The sequence below is a fragment of the Silurus aristotelis genome, assembly GCF_946808225.1.
Source record: "Silurus aristotelis genome assembly, chromosome: 11".
Classification (NCBI taxonomy): domain Eukaryota; kingdom Metazoa; phylum Chordata; class Actinopteri; order Siluriformes; family Siluridae; genus Silurus; species Silurus aristotelis.
In genome coordinates this window covers 23,174,888-23,193,195 of record NC_139584.1, presented here as the reverse complement: position 1 = coordinate 23,193,195, position 18,308 = coordinate 23,174,888, and the positions used below count along the sequence as shown (strand labels likewise).

The 18,308-nt window shown below is 38.2% G+C and overlaps 1 protein-coding gene across 6 annotated transcripts in view; it reads right to left on the bottom strand.

The window, feature by feature from the left end:
- Window positions 1-138: 138 nt before the first annotated feature.
- The window catches only part of LOC310733264 (serine/threonine-protein kinase WNK2), a 49,679-nt gene continuing 31,509 nt past the window's right edge, over window positions 139-18,308 (bottom strand). For 2 of the 6 annotated variants that reach the window (XM_083554330.1, XM_083554331.1), the window contains 13 exons: window positions 16,834-16,885; window positions 15,909-15,992; window positions 14,402-15,048; window positions 13,875-13,932; window positions 13,638-13,708; window positions 13,356-13,556; window positions 12,204-12,598; window positions 11,036-11,253; window positions 10,735-10,938; window positions 8,190-8,288; window positions 5,991-6,035; window positions 5,141-5,448; window positions 484-3,658 (listed from right to left, as the gene is read on the bottom strand). In XM_083554330.1, the coding sequence (XP_083410456.1) occupies window positions 3,302-3,658; window positions 5,141-5,448; window positions 5,991-6,035; window positions 8,190-8,288; window positions 10,735-10,938; window positions 11,036-11,253; window positions 12,204-12,598; window positions 13,356-13,556; window positions 13,638-13,708; window positions 13,875-13,932; window positions 14,402-15,048; window positions 15,909-15,992; window positions 16,834-16,885 (2,739 nt within the window). In that variant the 3' untranslated portion in view covers window positions 484-3,301. Of the gene's footprint in view, window positions 3,659-5,140; window positions 5,449-5,990; window positions 6,036-8,189; window positions 8,289-10,734; window positions 10,939-11,035; window positions 11,254-12,203; window positions 12,599-13,355; window positions 13,557-13,637; window positions 13,709-13,874; window positions 13,933-14,401; window positions 15,049-15,908; window positions 15,993-16,833; window positions 16,886-18,308 lie in introns of all 6 variants that reach the window. The other 4 variants (XM_083554328.1, XM_083554332.1, XM_083554329.1 and 1 more) reach the window with 4 other exon arrangements.

The following is an 18,308-nucleotide window of genomic DNA, read 5'->3' as shown; positions in this document are numbered from 1 at the left end:
AAAAATGGCATGCTCAATCTTTTAACATTACATGTATGCTCATACAAATCGCAATTCATTGCTATTTATGCTGCCACTAAATATTCCTGCAACTGAATCATAGTTGGTCAATAAAACAGAAGGTCTTGCAGCTTGGATATTTATTAAAATCCAGTCGACCTTGACATTTTTTGCCAAAACTATTTAAACAAGAATACGTTCTTCTAACAGGTTGTACACAAGCTTTTAGAACCATTTCTATAATACCTCAGATGCATGAGTTTATTGTTGTGTAAAACTCCAGCCCCAAAACCTCTTACTTCTGCTAGAAGGTTCAATATTCTGCAAATTTGCTGAAATTCATGATACTATTACCCTTTACAAAAGCTCCTCATATATATGTTGTATACAATCATTTTTGAACATTGCAAAGTCTTGCATTTTTTTAGTCCACGCAGAAGAAATGCCAACATCAAGCACAAAATAATGTTTATTTATTTCTTTCATTAAACATATACAGTCTTTGTGATCGAAAATGCAGCTTATTATTTAGGCTGGGCTGAAGAAAGTAATGCAGTGCGCATGGGCAAATCGAAGCAGAAGCAATGAACCATGGCTTTCATGTACAAAAAAATAATAATGAAAAATCAGTTCTACCTCTGCTAAATGCTTATACAGAATTGGGCACTGGATCAAAAAAAAAAAAAACAACAACCATTAACAAAGGAAAGAAATCTTTTTCTATAAAAAAGTGTTTCACCAAAGCAGAATATTCTGCAGAACAGCCTACATTTAAAAAAATTCCAATTCAAAATGAATTGATGGAAGAATAAACACATACATGTTAGGAAAAAGGCAAAAAAAAAAAAAAAAAAAAAAAAGAACAAAGGAAGGAAAATACAGAGCAAAACATCTGTATATACATTAATTACAAGCCACCGGTAGAATTCACAGCTTGACAAAACCTCCGGCTCACAACCTCTTTGAATGCAGGGTAAAAATGTGGCTCGGATTTTTTGAAGGGTGTAAGTAACGAGCCTAAACATGCTGGTCCAAGTGACGATCATTAACTTACAAAAAAAAAATAAAAAAAAAGAGGGGCAAGTGCAAAAGTTGCAAGTGTAGCAAAGATTCCAGACCATCCCAATATAATCTGTAACTCTAATATCTGGAACAAAAACAAACAACAACAAAAAAAATATTCTGGCTACTAAGTGTGTCACAATGATTTAATTCCTCATACTCCAACGTCATTGTTTAAAGTGGCATCACGGTATCAAGATTGTGAGCTTGGAGCACGACTGGGTAATCTGCTGGATTGTTTTCTTTTTTCATTAGTGTATTGCTGTTTAAATGCAGTGAAGAGAAAACAAAAAAAAGGGACCAATTCTATTTAAGAAGTGTGTATAACCAAAAAGAAATCATGCAAGTCCAAAGAACAAATCAGATTACAGTAGAGGAAAGTGCATGAACGAGAAGGTGCTAAGTCCCTTAAAAATGAGGACCACTTATTAAAAATGAACATTTGCTTAAACAAAGAAAAACTCAGGAACATCTTAATGAGTGATTTGAAATTTAATACCCAGGTATCACTCTCATCCAGCAGAATAAAGATTTTCTTTGTTGATTTGGTACCTTTGGGTGGTATAGTCAGTGTTGCTCGCCTTGGTTTTTCATATTCTGGACCCACCTGTGCCATTCTAGCAGCTTTAGAAAAGAAAAAAAAACCCATCTAAATAAAATCCATTATGTTAACAAGTGTAAACTAAATATTGCACCACCCGAGTACCTTGAAATATACCACACATCCAATTGAAACACCGCTAAAAGAACTTGCAAACGAAGAAAAAAAAAAAAAAAACATGACTAAACTTGCTCTAATTTACTGTATGGCTCGCTACGGAGTTCCGTGGCGTCTCCACAGGTCCTCCTCTTTCACCCGGTTAGTGCATATGGCTCATGACAAGGCTACCTTCGGCCCGTTATTTTAATTGGGATTTCGAGTTAAATTGCACTTAAGTACGTGAAGCCGAATCTTCCCGTCCCATCTTCTCTGAGTAGTGCGTTCCTCTGAACACAGGTTTTTTTCGACCCCTGACCAACCCCCCCACCCCGACATTTACAAAGCTAAACCTGGACTGAATTTTGTAAACTTTACATTGACCATGCAAGAAATGTAACTTTCCTTTCTATGGACAACGCTCTGAAGCACTGCAGCACGAACATTTTGCAGTGACAAAGCCTTGTTCAGTATTGCGCCATCAAAGACATGCAAGTGGCCAGTGTTTGAGGTCACAGTTGTGAAAAACAGATCTGTAAATACTTATTCCTGTGCTTGTACTAAGGGGTTGTAGGAGCTGTGTTTTTTTTTTTTATTTTTTTATTTTTTTTTTTTTGAGTGTGATGCTTTGTCTGAAAAGCCTTAACTCCGTAAACAATAAACATTCTAGAAAGATGAGGAGGATTTGAATTGAAATGGGTATTGCAACGATTACGATAGTTTTTCTAATGCTTCAAAAAAAGGACTAGCACTAGCCACTAGTCAAGCACTAGGATCTGACTGATGGCTGACTTGCAGATTTCTATGGGGAAATTGTTTTAAACTCTCAAGGCACTACATTCCCCTTGATGCTTGGTTCTTTTTCTGTCTTTCCAGTGTGGACAGAGAACATTGTGTACATTTGCAAACAATTCTCTCGGCCCAAAAGTATCAATGTATCTACCAGAGTCATACTGTAGACTTTCAATAATTATTATTACAGACGGATAATCGAAACAAACACTTTCAGATTTTTTTTTTTTAAGTTTGTCTAATCTCCTTTACATTTTGTGCACGTACGCTCTGGCAGGTCATTGGTAAAGGCGTTTCTATCCGTCTTAGCCTAATGCAAATGACGACTGCTGCCTCGTGAAAAAGACTGATGGATAAGGACCATAACATTATGACTCACTATGGCTGTTAAATTCAAAAAGGCCAGACAAATGCAGACTTGAACTTGTTCGAGCACGCACACGTACACGCTATTTACAAGCCCAGAGTCTATGTACACGTCTCTGCTGTCAAATACAGACTGCCGCTGACATCAATAACACTGGACCAATGCAGCAGGACTATGGGTACTGTAGTTTCACTGTGACGCCTGGGTAATCTGCACACCACAGCATGTCTATGACAGACACTGATTGTTCACCAGCCAATTTAAGGAAGTTACTGATATAACCAGGGAGCCACTGGATGATCGGAATAGTTCTAATTTACACAGCATAGTAGAAAGCATTACTGCATTACAGAGAAACACCAGTTGGAGCAATGATGGCATAGTTATACAGTCCTGGCACTGCCTCTGCACGTGGTCGCTTCTGAGCCATTCAACACCATGGGAAAGGTTTGCAGTGCAGGATTAACCAAAGTAGGGTGGGGCATCATAGCCGGAGCGCCAATCATGTTCGCTGACCCCATTGTGCCAACCGGGAGGGTAACCTGAGGCCACTGGGGTGGGTACTGGGAAGCTGGCATCACCGCTCCAAAAGGGCCAGTGGGAAGCAAATATGATGGGTGAAGAACAGGGGAGGGTGTGTTACTGAGGGCAGGAGGCACACTGGGACCCGAAGCAGCGGTGAGTGGACATGGGAGAGACAGCTGGAATGGCAACGACTTTGGGGGCACACGAGCCCTCATCTGAATGCACAAGGTAGGGGGAGAGAGAGAGAGAGAGAGAGAGAAAGATAGTTAATATACCACAAAAATGTAGATTAAAACAAAACATTAATTAGGAAAAAATATACTATGATAGTCAAAAAAAAAAAAAAAAAAAATTTTCATGAAGCTGCTCTGCGCACAGGGGTATTGTCCAGAACAGGTTTGGGTCTCCTACTTCACGTGAAGGGTACATTAAATGCTACTGCATCCAAAGACATCCTACACATCCTGACTAATTTGTGGTAACTGTTTGGAGAAGAATCACATATGGCTGAAAAAGTAAAATGTCCCAATACTTTTATTCATATAGTGTACTTACAGTAAATGTATAAAAAAATAAATAAAAAAACAAGTACATAAGTATTCACAGCCTTTGCTCAGTACTTTGTTGCACTACCTTTGGCACCAATTACAGGCTCAAGTCTTTTGAGTTTGATGCTACAAGCTTGGCACACCTATTTTTGGGCAGTTTCTCCCATTCTTCTTTGCAGAACCTCTCAAGCTCCTTCAGGTTGGATGGGAAATGTTGATGCACAGATATCTTCAGGTCTTTCCAGAGATGTTCAATCGGGTTGAAGTCTGGGTTCTGGCTGAGCCACTCAATGACATTCACAGTGTCATCCATTAGCCACTCCTTTGTTATCTTGGCTATGTGCTTAGAGTCATTGTCCTGTTGGAAAATGAACAGTCACCCCAGTCTGAGGTCCAGACCAGGTTTTCATCAAGGATGTCTCTGTACATTGGCTGCATTCATCTTTTCCATGATCCTGACCAGTCTCCCAGTTCCTGCTGCTGAAAAACATCCCCACAGCATGATGATGCCACCACCATGCTTCACTATAGGGATTGTATTGGCCAGGTGATAAGTGGTGCCTGGTTTACTACAGACATGATGTCTGGCATTCAGGTCAAAGAGTTCTATCTTTGTTTCTCATGGTCTGAGAGTCCTTCACGTGCCTTTTGTCAAACTCCAGTTGGGCTGTCATGTGCCTTTTACTGAACCTTTCCGAATCATGTCCAATGCACTGAATTTACAACAGGTGGACTCCAATCAAGTTGTAGAAACCTCTCAAGGATGATCAGTGGAAACAGGGTGCATCAAATCTCAATTTTCAGTGTCATGGCAAAGGTTGTGAATACTTATGTACATGTGATTTATTTTTTTTTTCCATTTTTTTTTTATAAATTTGCAAGTATTCTAAACAAACTTCTTTCATTTTGTCATGTTGAGGAAAATAATGAATTTAATCCATTTAGGAATAAGGCTGTAACAAAATGTAGAGCTGTGATTTCTGGATGCACTGTATACTTATTTTCATGCATGAAAGATAAAGGCTCTTTGCCTGAATCATCCAGTTTTTCTTGAAACTATTCTAGATTTAAGACCTTAAATAAACCATAATGATTTTGCAACATCAAAAGGACCACTATTAATTAAGGAAATGAGACTGCAGGACGTACCGAAATTGTGCCTCCACTCATACTTGTGGACGTGCCCTTCAAGTCCTGATTCCTTTGCTGCAGTTTGATTTGGTTGAGCGAAGGTCGAGGCTGAGGGCCAGCAGTGAGCGTCTCTTTCGCCCAGTCGTCAACCAGCTTGTGCAAGTCGTCGGTGAACGTCCTCTTTTTATTATTGCTGTTGTTGGTCTGAGCCTGAGCTAGTGTCGTTAATGGCTGAGGATCAGGCACCGGCATGGTAACAGGAGACATGGCTGATTGTTGATTGGATGCTGAGCTTGATGATGTTGTGCCACTGCAATGTGATGACCCTATTGGAAAGTAAAAAGAGAGAGAGAGAACATCTTAAAAACCGAAAAAAAACAAAAAAAAAGAAAGAAAGAAATGGTAAAGGACAAAAACAAGTCATGAGTAATCGGTTTGGCTGCTTATTGATTTATATCAGTCCATCTTTTGGCTAGTGCACACATGCCTGTTGTCGTTATCACTTTATTATCACTATTTTGATTTTGGATTTTTTTCCCCAGCATTTCCAGACAACAAGCAGCCAAAATAATTAACTCCACCCCTACCCCCCAGGATGCTGAGTAACATCTTATAATCAAACATGCAGACGAAAATAACAGAAGCAGCACTTCATGGGAAGTGACACCAACCACTGCCATGCACTACGGAAGAAAGAAGTTAAAAATCAATGAAGTGACAATGCACTTCATTGTTGGATTTTTATGACAACGCTCACTCTTGTGGCCATGCCAAAGAACAAAATAAAAATAAAGATAAAGGGGATAACAAAATAAAGAAATAAAAAAGGCAGAAGAATCTACAGAGTAAGAGTAAATGGGATAGTTACTACTACTGCGCTCTTTGCCTAGACATAGTCGTTTCAGAGTAGACCCTATAAAGAGGCAGAACAATACAGACAACACAGGGTTAAGGGCAAGGAGGGAGACGCTGCACACCTTTGCTCACTGGACAAACTGGTGGACAGCCACAGGCAGCAACCAATCACTTAATATAATACAGAAGGAGGTGCAGGGAGATTTAATAAGGCTGTATGCTTGGAAAGCATGTGCATTATTGGTGAAGAAAAATGGGCTGGAAAAAAAAAATCTTTTGGATTGGAATGTAAAATGGAAAGACAGAAAATGGAAAACAGAAAACACGAATTAATTATTTAAAAAAAATAGTAATAATAAAATAAAGACAAAGAATACAACCCTGAACACTAAGAAACAACTTTTTCTGATTTCCAGATTTGCTTTTTTATGCTTCACTATGCACTCTATCTATTCTAGATTTGAGCCAAGTGAAGAATTTGGCTAATACAGAAAAGCACCCCATGTAAAATGATTCGATATTCATTAATTAAGTTCCTTCTGTGTTTCAAGACGGCAGTATGGTGTTAACCCCAGCAATGTGCCCCGTCTAAATATTTTATTTTATATTGCACCACGTATTTCAGATGAATTAATATATTCAAATTAATTTCATTTAGCACATTTTCATGATTCAGTACTTTTTGTTTCGTTTTATAAGTTGTTATTGGCATGTAAGATCCAACCTAGCTATCGGTCGACCTCTAGATTCCATTGAGATTATCAAAATCATTATTTAAGTGTTATTTCCGAATTTCAATGTAAAAAAAAAAGTAAGACCTCAAACTGCATTTTGATGTGCAATTTTCTTTTGTGACATCGCAAATTACACTGAATACACCATACTTCTAGAGCCATTTATCTAGGGATTTTGGCTGGTCATGTTTAGTAACATCCAGGGCACATTTCCAGCAGAAGATGACACTAAAATTTAGGTCTCTAAGACCAGGAATTGGAGCAGTAACTTAGAGACCCATTTGTTTTTATAATAAAGAAAAATGTATGTTACCTGTCCGTTAGATAATGTTAACATTTCTTTTTTAAAGACAAATAAATCGAAAAAAAAATTAGAAAAGAAACAAATGATTTTCCATTAAACAGATCCAATGCATCTGAATCTTAGTGGGAACATAACAGTAAGCAAATGAGTTAATTTGTCAAACATTTCTGCTTACAAATTCTACGAAATTATACAACTAAGCATGAACACTACCACTAAAATGCTGAGAGCATAGGAGTGTAAACATACTTTTCTACATTTAATCTGCATAGAGTTCACACATAGAAAAGAAAAATGCTTGTGGGACTGCAGGTCTGTCATCATAATTGTTCATTAACCCTCAGGGTAAACAATCAGAAAAACAAACTGAAATCAACTTCTACTTAAAATCACATTTGAGAAAAAAATAATATTCTACAAGAGTAGCAGACGCAGCTGTATATAAATATATAGATTTTTTTTTCTTTCAAAACTCATGCAGTGTAAAGCCAAAGATGAGGAAGTAAAGGTAAAAATTTGAAATACAGCCCTGACGGTCTCCAAAGTGAGCCTGGCTTGTGCCTCTGGCATGCACGTCTTCCGATTCCAAACATGAGACAGCGTGCCCATCGTCCTCTTATGCCGGTATGGGGCTTTTTTTTTTTTTTTTTTTTTTTAAACATGTGAGGACAATCAGTGAAAAGAAAGAAACCACATGTACAGAAGATACAAAGGCTTTGGCAGGACACACATCTTTAAATATTTATACAGAAAAAGATAAGGTTTTGGAAAGCCCATGTTTGGGGGAAGACACGGGTAATGATATTTGGTACGCAGAAGCAGCGCAAAGCGTTTGTATGAATGGAGTAACAAGTGCATTATGGCCAAGGAAATGGGATGGACAAATAAAAACGAATGAATGAATTTTTTTTTTTGTGTGTGTCGGTATAAAAAGAAAAATTAAGACAAGTCACACACTGGGATGGACCGAGAGAGATACGGAGAGAAAGACACAAGAGTAAAAGAGAGATAGAGAGATAGAGAGATAGATAGATAGATAGATAGATAGATAGATAGAGAGAGAGAGAGAGAGAGAGAGAGAGAGAGAGAGAGAGAGAGAGAGAGAGAAACAAAAACTGACTGGAAAAAAAAGATGAGATGAGTGAAGTAAAGTAGGAAAAAAACAAATACAAACAGATGGACAGAGACACGGGTCCACTGAGGAATCTAGTGCGTGGTTTGCTACTAGATTTATAGGTGACTCTCTCGGATGTTTGGTGGTAAACGGTCCAGCCTGTGAAGAACGAATATAAGAGGTAGAGAAAAAAGAAAGGAAAGAGAGAGAGAAAGAGAGAGAGGAAGAGTGGTGTAACAGCGAACACATCAGGTTTTAGAGACCCGTATCATCTCAGCATAGACAGTAAGGCACAGCCAAATATAATAGGATTAATTGTCATGTTCAAGGTGTGTGTGTGTGTGTGTGTGTGTGTGTGTGTGTATATACACAGTACTGTGCAAAGGCTTTAGACAGGTGTGAAAAAAAATTGTTGGTTTGAAGAATAGATATATAAAAAAATTTATTATAAAAAAAAAAAACAACAACATCCTCTGTGGATGTCGACTGCCTCAAATCCTTCTGTCTCTTTGTGTAATCCCAGGCAGACTCGATGACTGAGACCAGAACTCTGTAGAGGCCAAACTTTTACTTCCAGGAGAATAAATTCGGGGACAGTCCAACACCTCCCTGATGGTACTGCATGATGAATAATTATCTGCATGTATTTCTTAGCAATGAGGACACCCATTAATCCCGCCCAAATCTCCAATGCCATTTGCAGAAATGCAGCCTCAAACTTGCAGGAAACCTCCACCATGCTTCACTGTTGCCTATAGACACTCATTATAGTACCGCTTTCCAGCCCTACAGCAAACAACTTGCCTCCTGTTACAGCGAAATAGTTCAGTTTTGACTCATCAGACCAGAGCACCTACTGCCATTTTTCTGTAGACCAGTTCCTATGTTTTCATGAATAGTTGAGTTTCTTTGTGCTTCTTGAAAATAGCTAAACCAGCACAACTTGAAACCCCCAGTCTGCTTTGAAATCTTTGCCTGGGAGAGACCTGGCTGATACAATAGAACTGCCTTGTCTTGTTGCTGTGCTTAGTCTTGCCATGGCCTGTGATATGAAACTTCCACATCCTCACCCTAGTAGAAGGGTTTGGTTGTTTCTCACCCAATTTTAAGAGCCTGTACTGCTGTTTCTGTTTTAGATAATGACTGTGTTTCAACATACATATGAATTTGATCATTAGCATCTGCTTGATGCAATTGGTTAATCATACAACTGAATATCCTACTAAATCCCTGACTTTGTGCAAGTATGAAGGAAAAAATAATTGAAAGCCACTGTAATTAACCTGAAAAAGAACTGAAAAAGGGTCATGACACCAAAGATTGATTTGACTATTTAGGGCTGGGATCGATTCCTTGAGTAATTCAAATATAAAAAGGCACCAAGATGCTTTCAAACTAAAACGTAAAGGAAACACGGTACAGTGTGTTTACCTTTTTCAAAGTAATTTGAAAATGATTTTTATATTTTTTATTAAGGATTTTTTATTTATGTATTTGTATTTTTTAGTAAATGCACTAAATGGGATTGGTTTTTACAAATTGCAATTTCAGCAATAAAATTGCACATTTTTCTAAAAAAGGAAACAATTTTTCTCCTGTATATTTCATATTGCTCTTTAGTAAAGTACTTCTTATCCGAGTACTCGAATAATCGTTGGAATAATCGGTAGAATACTCGATTTCTAAAATAATCGACGGCCCTAAATATAAAATATAAAATATAAAAATAAATACTCAATACAATTTATACGCATCCACGTCTATAACAGCAAAATTTGTGTATGTTGTTTACAGTACATTGTACTGTATAACAAGTACAGAATGTATACTGGATAGTGCTTTTTTGTGTAACTGTCCTGTTTTGTATTGTCTGTTTGCACTAAATTGAACACGATGCACTTTATGTTGCTGAGGCAACTTTCATTTAGCCCTCAGCTCAGTGCTATATATATATTAAGTCGCTCTATGTTGTATATGTAGCACCTGGGTTCTAGAAAAACTCTCTCATTTCACTGTGCACTGTGTCAGCTATATGTGGTTAAAATGAGAAAAGCTTCCTGATTTGAAATTGCTAAACAATTACAATATATATACGTTTAAAGCATTCTTGCTTTACGGCGTTCCTTCACACCTGCCTAAAACATTTGCACAGTACTATGTGTTTGTAAGGGTTTCTTATGACCGAACACTGAATGTGTTAAGCTGTCCAGCAGTGCCGCCTTGTTCTTAACTAACACAAGAATGCATTTCAGAGATAAAGCACTTGTCCACAGGTTATGAAAACTTCTTTTGCGACAAGCAATGTGGTCATGTAATAAAGATGCAATAAACATCCTAATCGAACAGGTTGCAGCCTTCCTACAGGGCTGTGCGAATGTGCACGTGTGTTTGAGATGTGTGTGACACACAGATGAAGGGAGTCCTTAAGAATGCTGTGTAGTAAGAGATCATGCAAATTCATGTCTTAAGCACTTTGACAAAGACTTGTATATGAACATGTGTGTGAGAATGAGAGACACAAATGTAGATTATACACGGACACAGCAAGGATCTATATGTGGGCAGAGTATGTGTTTGTGTGTATGCGTTTGTGTGTGTGTGTTACCTTGCCCTGGAAGAGCATGTGGGGCGGAATCATAGATGTTGTCGGAGGACAGTGAGACTTTGAGCGAGCATGGCTGCTGCGTTTGGACTGGTTGCAGAGGTTCAGACACTGGACTCTGCAGTATGGCCATGCTGGAAGCCACAGAACTGTTACCCAGCACTGAGCTTTTAGCTGGAGATCCCGACATGCTAGAACAGGTCTCTGCTAAAAAGAGAAAAGCAACATTTCATTTGTATTATATATAAAAAAAAAAATAAAAAAACACAGAATAATAACACAGTCTAAACAAGCATGCTCTTACCTGGGCTGCTAGCACGGTTGGATTTGAGTTGTTGCACTGTTGGATTGAGAAGCTTGCCCGCTTTCAGCTTGTGTTTCGAGGTTTTGCGCCGGCGGCCACTAGGGGGTACTGCGTGCAGAAATCCCACGCTAGGTGGCACGGGCCGGCCGAGCCGTGAATATAGCTGCTCGATCTCACCTCTCTGATGGGCTTGCAGCTCGGAGATTTCCTTCATATGCCTGGAAAAAAAACAGGAGACATGAATCAATCTTCAAGTGTACAGTTTACTTGTCATTGTACACAGCACTGTTCAGGGAAGGTTGCAGCTTAAATGAATGCGTGAGCAGCAAGGATCATAGACTTGTGTTTGTGAGTTTTGATCAACAAGTGTTTTACGTGTCAATGAGCAGCAATAGAGATAACACATATGTATATTCTATTGTACATTTCTTTATATTTTAATTTACTTTAATATTTACATCAATTTTCTTTGAGCAAATGCAACCCAACAATTTCCATGTGGGATCAGTAAAGTATTCTGATAAAAATGGGCAGAGATGAGAGCCTCGGGGGAGAGAGCTGAATACAAAATACCAGGTTTATAATTCTTACCACTCACTTCCTCTAGCTTCGCACTCCATTCACAAACTGCACTCAACCATGCACCCACTTGCACAAGAACCATTTAAGTTACTGCTGGTACAAGTAAAACGTTCGGATGAGCCAAACCTTTAATGAAAGTAGGATATTTTGTCGAAGAAGTAAGTATTGTGTGAAATTCCTTCAGGACTGGAACTAGAAAACAGTCCTACACACTATATACTATATACAGACTCTATACCCAATTTTGCTACTTGGTTACCTAATGTTGTTCTAGCCACCATACTAAATTTTTTTATCCTGTAAACATGCGGTCCGGGTTCGAACCCCGGTCAGGGAACCAACCCCAGCCACTCTCAGTGCCGGTCCCAAGCCCGGATAAATGGGGAGGGTTGCATTTGGAAGGGCATCCAGCATAAAAAACATGTGCCAAATCAAACATGCGGATGATCCGCTGTGGCGACCCCTAATGGGAGAAGCCGAAAGAAAGTTTAAACATTTTTAATGATACCTGTATCTGTATCTGGCTCAGTGTTTAGAAAAAAAAAAAGATCTGTATTAGAAAAGAAGCTGAAATAGCTTTATTTACTTTTCTCTGAGCTTCTGCAGCTCCTTTTTCATGTCGGCATCTTCAAACTCCGAGTCGTTATCACTGCTGACGTACGCAGAATGGGCATGGCTTGAAACACATGGCGCATGGCCATTAAGAACTGGTGGGCGGCTGGGCGAATCCGAGCTCTGCACGCTGCTGCTGCGGCCGGAGCGACGAAAGAAAGCTACAGCCCGCTTTACGAGATCGCTTCCACCGTGCTCCGAATGGCTGGAAAAGGCTTGTGCGGGTTTATGGGGAGGAATCGATTGGCTGTCCTCTTCACCCGAATCTGTGGAGAGGTGGAAGCCATGCTGTGTGGCTGCATCCATTGACAAGGTGGTCTGAGCATGAGGCACTGAGGTCAGGGTCTCCATATTGGAATTGAGCAGGTCCTGCCAAGGAAAATAATGAAGTAAAACCTGGACATCAAACATGTGTAGAACAAAATAAAACAGGGTTATTCTGTATATTTGGTTCTATGTAGATAAATATCATATACACTGATCATATGTAGAATATGAATACATAATTTGGACAAAAGTATTGAGAGACTTTTCAGGAATACATGGTTTTCTTCAAACTGTTACCACACAATTGGAGACGTACAATTGTATAGGATGGACGCGGTAGCATAACATTTTTCTTTCACTTGAACAAAACTGATCCAGCAAGACAATGTCCCTGTGCACAAAGCCAGCTCTATTAAGATATGCTTTACAAGTTGGAGTGGAAGATCTGCTATAAAATTGGCCTGCTACAGAACTCTGAACCACAGCCCAGAACTCCTCAATCTACATCAGTACCTGACTTTACTAAAAAATCCTTGTGGCTGATCAAAATAACTCTGACAAATCTTATAAATAGATGAACTTTTGTCCATTGTGCATACACTAGCCATTTAAATATATGAATATATATTGAAATTCTATATAAAAATAAGATTACAGACACCTGTCATATAGCAAATCTAAAATCATTTACTACATTTATATTTGGAATAAGATTATATACACTAGTTTCCAGAATAGGCACATTGTTGAATCAAGGAAATGCCTCATATTGAAAACTTCAATATTTAGTAGAAACAGATGCAATAAAGAGCAAGTTTCATGTATTAAAAAAAAAAAATGATAATTTTCTAATTTGTACCTGAAAAAGATTAGGGGGAGCCGAATAACGATTACTATGGCACATTTGCATGGTATGGCTTCCGTTCTTATCTGCAGCGGAAACATTTGTGGTCATAGCAGCCTCATCTTCTGTGTGGCCAGATGCTTCAAAACTGCAGGAATTTCGGCTCTTTCTGCCACGCTCCAAACTCTGGACAATATCCGGTGCCGTTGGAACAATCTAGAGATATTACCACCAGTAAATGCAAACTCTCATTAAATAGACAAAGCAAATAATTTGAAACTTTAGGAGTGCTCCTACCTGGAAACGGCTTTTCGAGGTAGAATGTCCAACGTTGCCTTCGGTGTCAGTTGGCGGCTGCCTAGTTAAAGCTAATTAATACAAACAAATGTTTGTCTATCAATCCAGTCATTTTCCAACCCATGTTCAGTCGATTTATTTCCTTTAGCATGCAGTAAATGTGTCCTTGTTTGAAATAAACTCAAAGACCTTTGTCTATAGACCAATACAAAAACATACACACGACATTCCACTTACGGGCAACAGCTGAGTCACTCAAGGCCCCAAGACTATCACTCCGCTCTGGAATCTGAGGCTGAAAGATGGAGTGAAAGCTCGAATTAAACCCAAGAACTGTTGGAGATCAACCTAATAAACGGTCTTTACTGGCTCCTCACCACAGAAAAGAACAGCCACTTGCTTTTCATTTCTAAATGAAGGTTGTTTTCTGCAATTTTATTCACTAAAAATGATTTTAATCCCATGAAGCGATAAAATCCTTGCAAATTCGCTTATGGAAACATGAACCTCAGATATGTCCACTGCTTATTGTAGAGACAGTATAGAGAAAGTATATTGGCAAAATGTCTTGGAAATGACTTGTTCAAATAAGTTCCCAAATAGGTCAAGATGTTGAATCTCTTTCATTTTTTTAAATTACATTTCGCAGGTAAATTGTAAATAAACAAAAAAAACCTAAAATATATGTTAAAATAAAAAAAGTTGTACTACTATGACTATAAAGGTTCCATTCTGATAACTAATTGTTAGACATCTATTTTTACCAGTATATCCCCTCTTCTTAGTGGTCCATCACTGCTTTGACTGTCTGATACCGGAGGTGAGCCAGGAGGATCTGAGGTGGAGCTCGTGGATTGGGAGGGATTATGCTCCTGGTACAGAAGGTTCCTGAGCTTCTCATCAAGTGTCTTTATTGTCCTATCGGTGAACTCTAGTCTAGGAGGCCCTTCTCCATCAGACTCAGCTGGGCCACCCCCTGGCTGAGTGTGTGAAGTGGTAGGCCCTGATGTGGTAGTAGTAGTAAGACTTTGTTGTGGTAGATGTGCCGGGCTCTGCGGCTGTGACTGTGTAGCAGGTGGAACAGGTGTGGAAATCGGCTGCTGAAGCACCACTGGTTGAACCTGGGTCAGAGATGTATCCGAGACAGGACTGGGGTCATGGCTGGCTGGCTGGGGAGGAAGTACAGGTTTTATAACATTTTCAGCCTGGGATGTGGGAGGGACGATAGGACAGCATGGGATGTCGGTAACCATGGACATCCGTGATTGATGAGTGTTTTGAGAATCGTCCACTGTTTGCATGTGTTCAGGGGCATTGAGGGCTGTGTCAGGCAGGGGTGGGTTGTTTGGGAGGGGTCTGGCTTCATCTGTGCTAGTATCTTGAATTTGAGCTGCAGGTGTGCTCACTTGGTCTAAAAGTCAGAGAGAAGGGAAAAATAAAGATTAGTACTCACTTAAGAAGCCTAGCACGAGTTTGCTTGTGTGCACATATTCAAGGTGAACATTACAAAATACAGTACAACATTCTGCAGGACATGAGCTACTCAGCCTGTAGCGCACACAATAAATTAAAGCTACTATAAAGCAGAGTTGGAGATCTTATTGGATTAACAAAAAATGTAAAATATCTTACGCAATAGTATTGCATATACAGCAGTTGTAATGATCCGACCCTAAAATCTTTGAACACACATTAATGCAAAAATCCCCCACATAACCTTGCCTGAAGCTGAACAACAACAAACAAACAAACAAACAAACAAAAAAACACTACATGGCAGTTCAGGAAATCTCTTGGTTTTATATAGAATTGATATACTCAACCTTCTATATTTTCAAAGATGATTATGGTACAGAAAAGAAAAAACAACAACAATGGGTTCACCTCAATTTTTTATACATCACTTGTATTAGTAGTAATTGATACAATTGCTAGGGTAGATAGTAATAGTATAGTAGACTGTGGATAAAAAAAAAAAAAAAAGCTGAGAGCTTTGTTATGCTGTGCACATATTTTGTATTTTGCTCCTGGTAGATCGGAAGCTGACTGGCAATCGATTCTGTTGTTCTTATGAAACACTTCTATTTTTCACACACATAATCTCTTCTATGATAAAAATCAAACCAAATGGTTTGATTTGTACAAGAATTATATATTGACGGAATTTTTTTCTTGGTTATACATATACAGTTCTATTTCCTTATTTTTGCTTTTTGAACGTACAAGGCCTGCTTACACTCTCAGTACTAGCAAACAAATACAGATATATACCTTTGGCTGTGACATTTTCTCCCCCATTATTTGTGGTCTCAGCCACAGGGCAGATGATGAACCAGCGTTTGCCTGTGTGAAGTACTAAAACACAACACACACATTAATAAATAAACAACTTCACTTCATTTAAAATCAATGTAAAAAAAACGAGAATTTTACATTTGACATGACACGCAGTATATTACTGTCTCTTTCCAAGCTTTCCATTATCATCCTGTGAAGTGCATATGCATACTTTAGAGTAAAACACCAGACCATACTATAATGTGTGTGCAGTGTCCATTAGCTACAGTGTTTGACAGTTTACAGTGTGTGGAGAAAAAAAACAAGGTTCCAAAATCTATTTGCACTATAAGGACAAAAGTTTTGCGACACCTGACTTCTCTAGCCATATAGGGTTCTTCCTCAAACTGTTCCCACAATTAAAGGTGCACAATTGTATTGGAGGTCTCTGGCTGTGGTAGCATTACATATCCTTTACTTGACCTACAAGACCCGAACCTGTTCCAGTATGACAAATGTCCCTGTGCACAAAGCCAGCTATATGAAGGTATTGTTTGAATGGGTTGCAATGGAAGATCTTGAGCGCTATCGAGCTCCGACCTCAACCCGATTAAAAACTTTTTCGGAAGAATTTGGACGCTGACTGCACTCCTCACCCTACCTAAATGGACTAACACTCTTGTGGCTGGGAAGATGTTCCGCTAGATTTTAGTGTCTTCACAAGCACAATAAAATCTAGTGAAGCATCTTTCCAGAAGAGTAAAGGTTATTATAACAATAAATGGGAATTAAATACGGAATGGGTTCAAAAAGCACATAAATCTTATGATCGGGTGTCCACAAACAGTGTTTTTCGATATAGTGTAGATCAAATACATACATGATCAATACCGTACGTGAATGCTTATAACAGTCTTACCATTTTGCTGGTATACTAGTTGATTTGACTGCGTTTGTTGAGGCTTTGCTCCCTGGAACAACCAAAATCATAAACCAATTACTTTGATGAGCTGAGAAATGTAATCTTTTCAGTGCTCAAATTATCAGTTTTTGCATTCAAAGTAAAATCAGTAGCATGTGTAGTCTACAGAGAAAGCTTTAGGTCATGTTAACCCTATGTTAACTATGAGTCAGACATGCAAAAAATGATTAATAGTTCAGTTCAAAATTATGAACAAATCAAAACACTTCAAATACATATTCACCCCCCCCCCCTTCTAAAACCGCAAAATAAAAGAAAAACCGCGATAAACAGACGCCACCCCAAAAATGCTATTTCATGTACACTGTATTAACATTTTACTTAATTTTATAATCAATAATTATATTTTTATTAATACATTTCATTATTTCAACTTAAAACCCCATAAAAACTTTTCCCAGATAACTAATTTGTTGCGCTGATTTTCCCGGTCTATCGTGCTATCCGTGAGAGACCGGGAAAAATCACTAAAACAAATTAGGCAAATGCAATTCCATGATAAACCAAGATTCAAACAGAGGTAAAGCGAGGGATTAGTGTAATTTATTTTTTTATTTATATCAAAATTTTAATTTAAGGAACTTTTTTTTTTTTTATATATTATTGGAAAGCAAATGGTTTTGTATTAAAGCTCAGTAGGACAGTCTTTAATTTGTATTTAGTGTAATTTCAAATCACAGGCATATGTTAATGCAATTCATATTAACGTTTCATAGGGATTCACAAACATTTCAAAATGGAAACATGGTGGCTTGCCAATTACATGAAAATGAAAATACTTTTGGTTGGAAATCTCTTCAATTGGAAACCACTCTCTTTTGCTGGGTATGAGATCCTTATGGCTACTGTGGAAGCCAAAACTCAAAAACCATGAAGATGCATTTGTAATTAAAATAAACAGTTTTCTACAATGGCATGAACAGTTTTACACTCAAGTCTCTGTTAGTAAAAAGCTGCTGCTACTGGCTTGTGGGGACTAATTTATGATGCAAAAAATTTATATTAGATCTATTAGATTCTATAAAAGTTGCTTCAGGACAATGTCCATTGTTAAAAGTGCTATACAAACAAAATAAAACTGAAATCAAATACACTTTATTTTAAGGATTGTGTGTAAACAAACGTTTAAATCCGCTATAACATGATAGCAGGAACACCAAATTATATAACTATAAACATTTTTTTGAAGGAACAAATCTGTAATATACGTTTCGGCAATTGCTGTAAGAAATAAAACACGAGGGTTGATAACAGGATGGCAGCCCAATACTCTATTCTTGATTATTATCCCGTCATTATTCTGTTACTTAAATCATGGCATTCCTTTAGTATTTTCGACTAAGAGCATATCCACAAGGAGCTTTAAAGCTTCTTATACATGGGGAAGACATTAGCATTTTATTTCTCTCTGA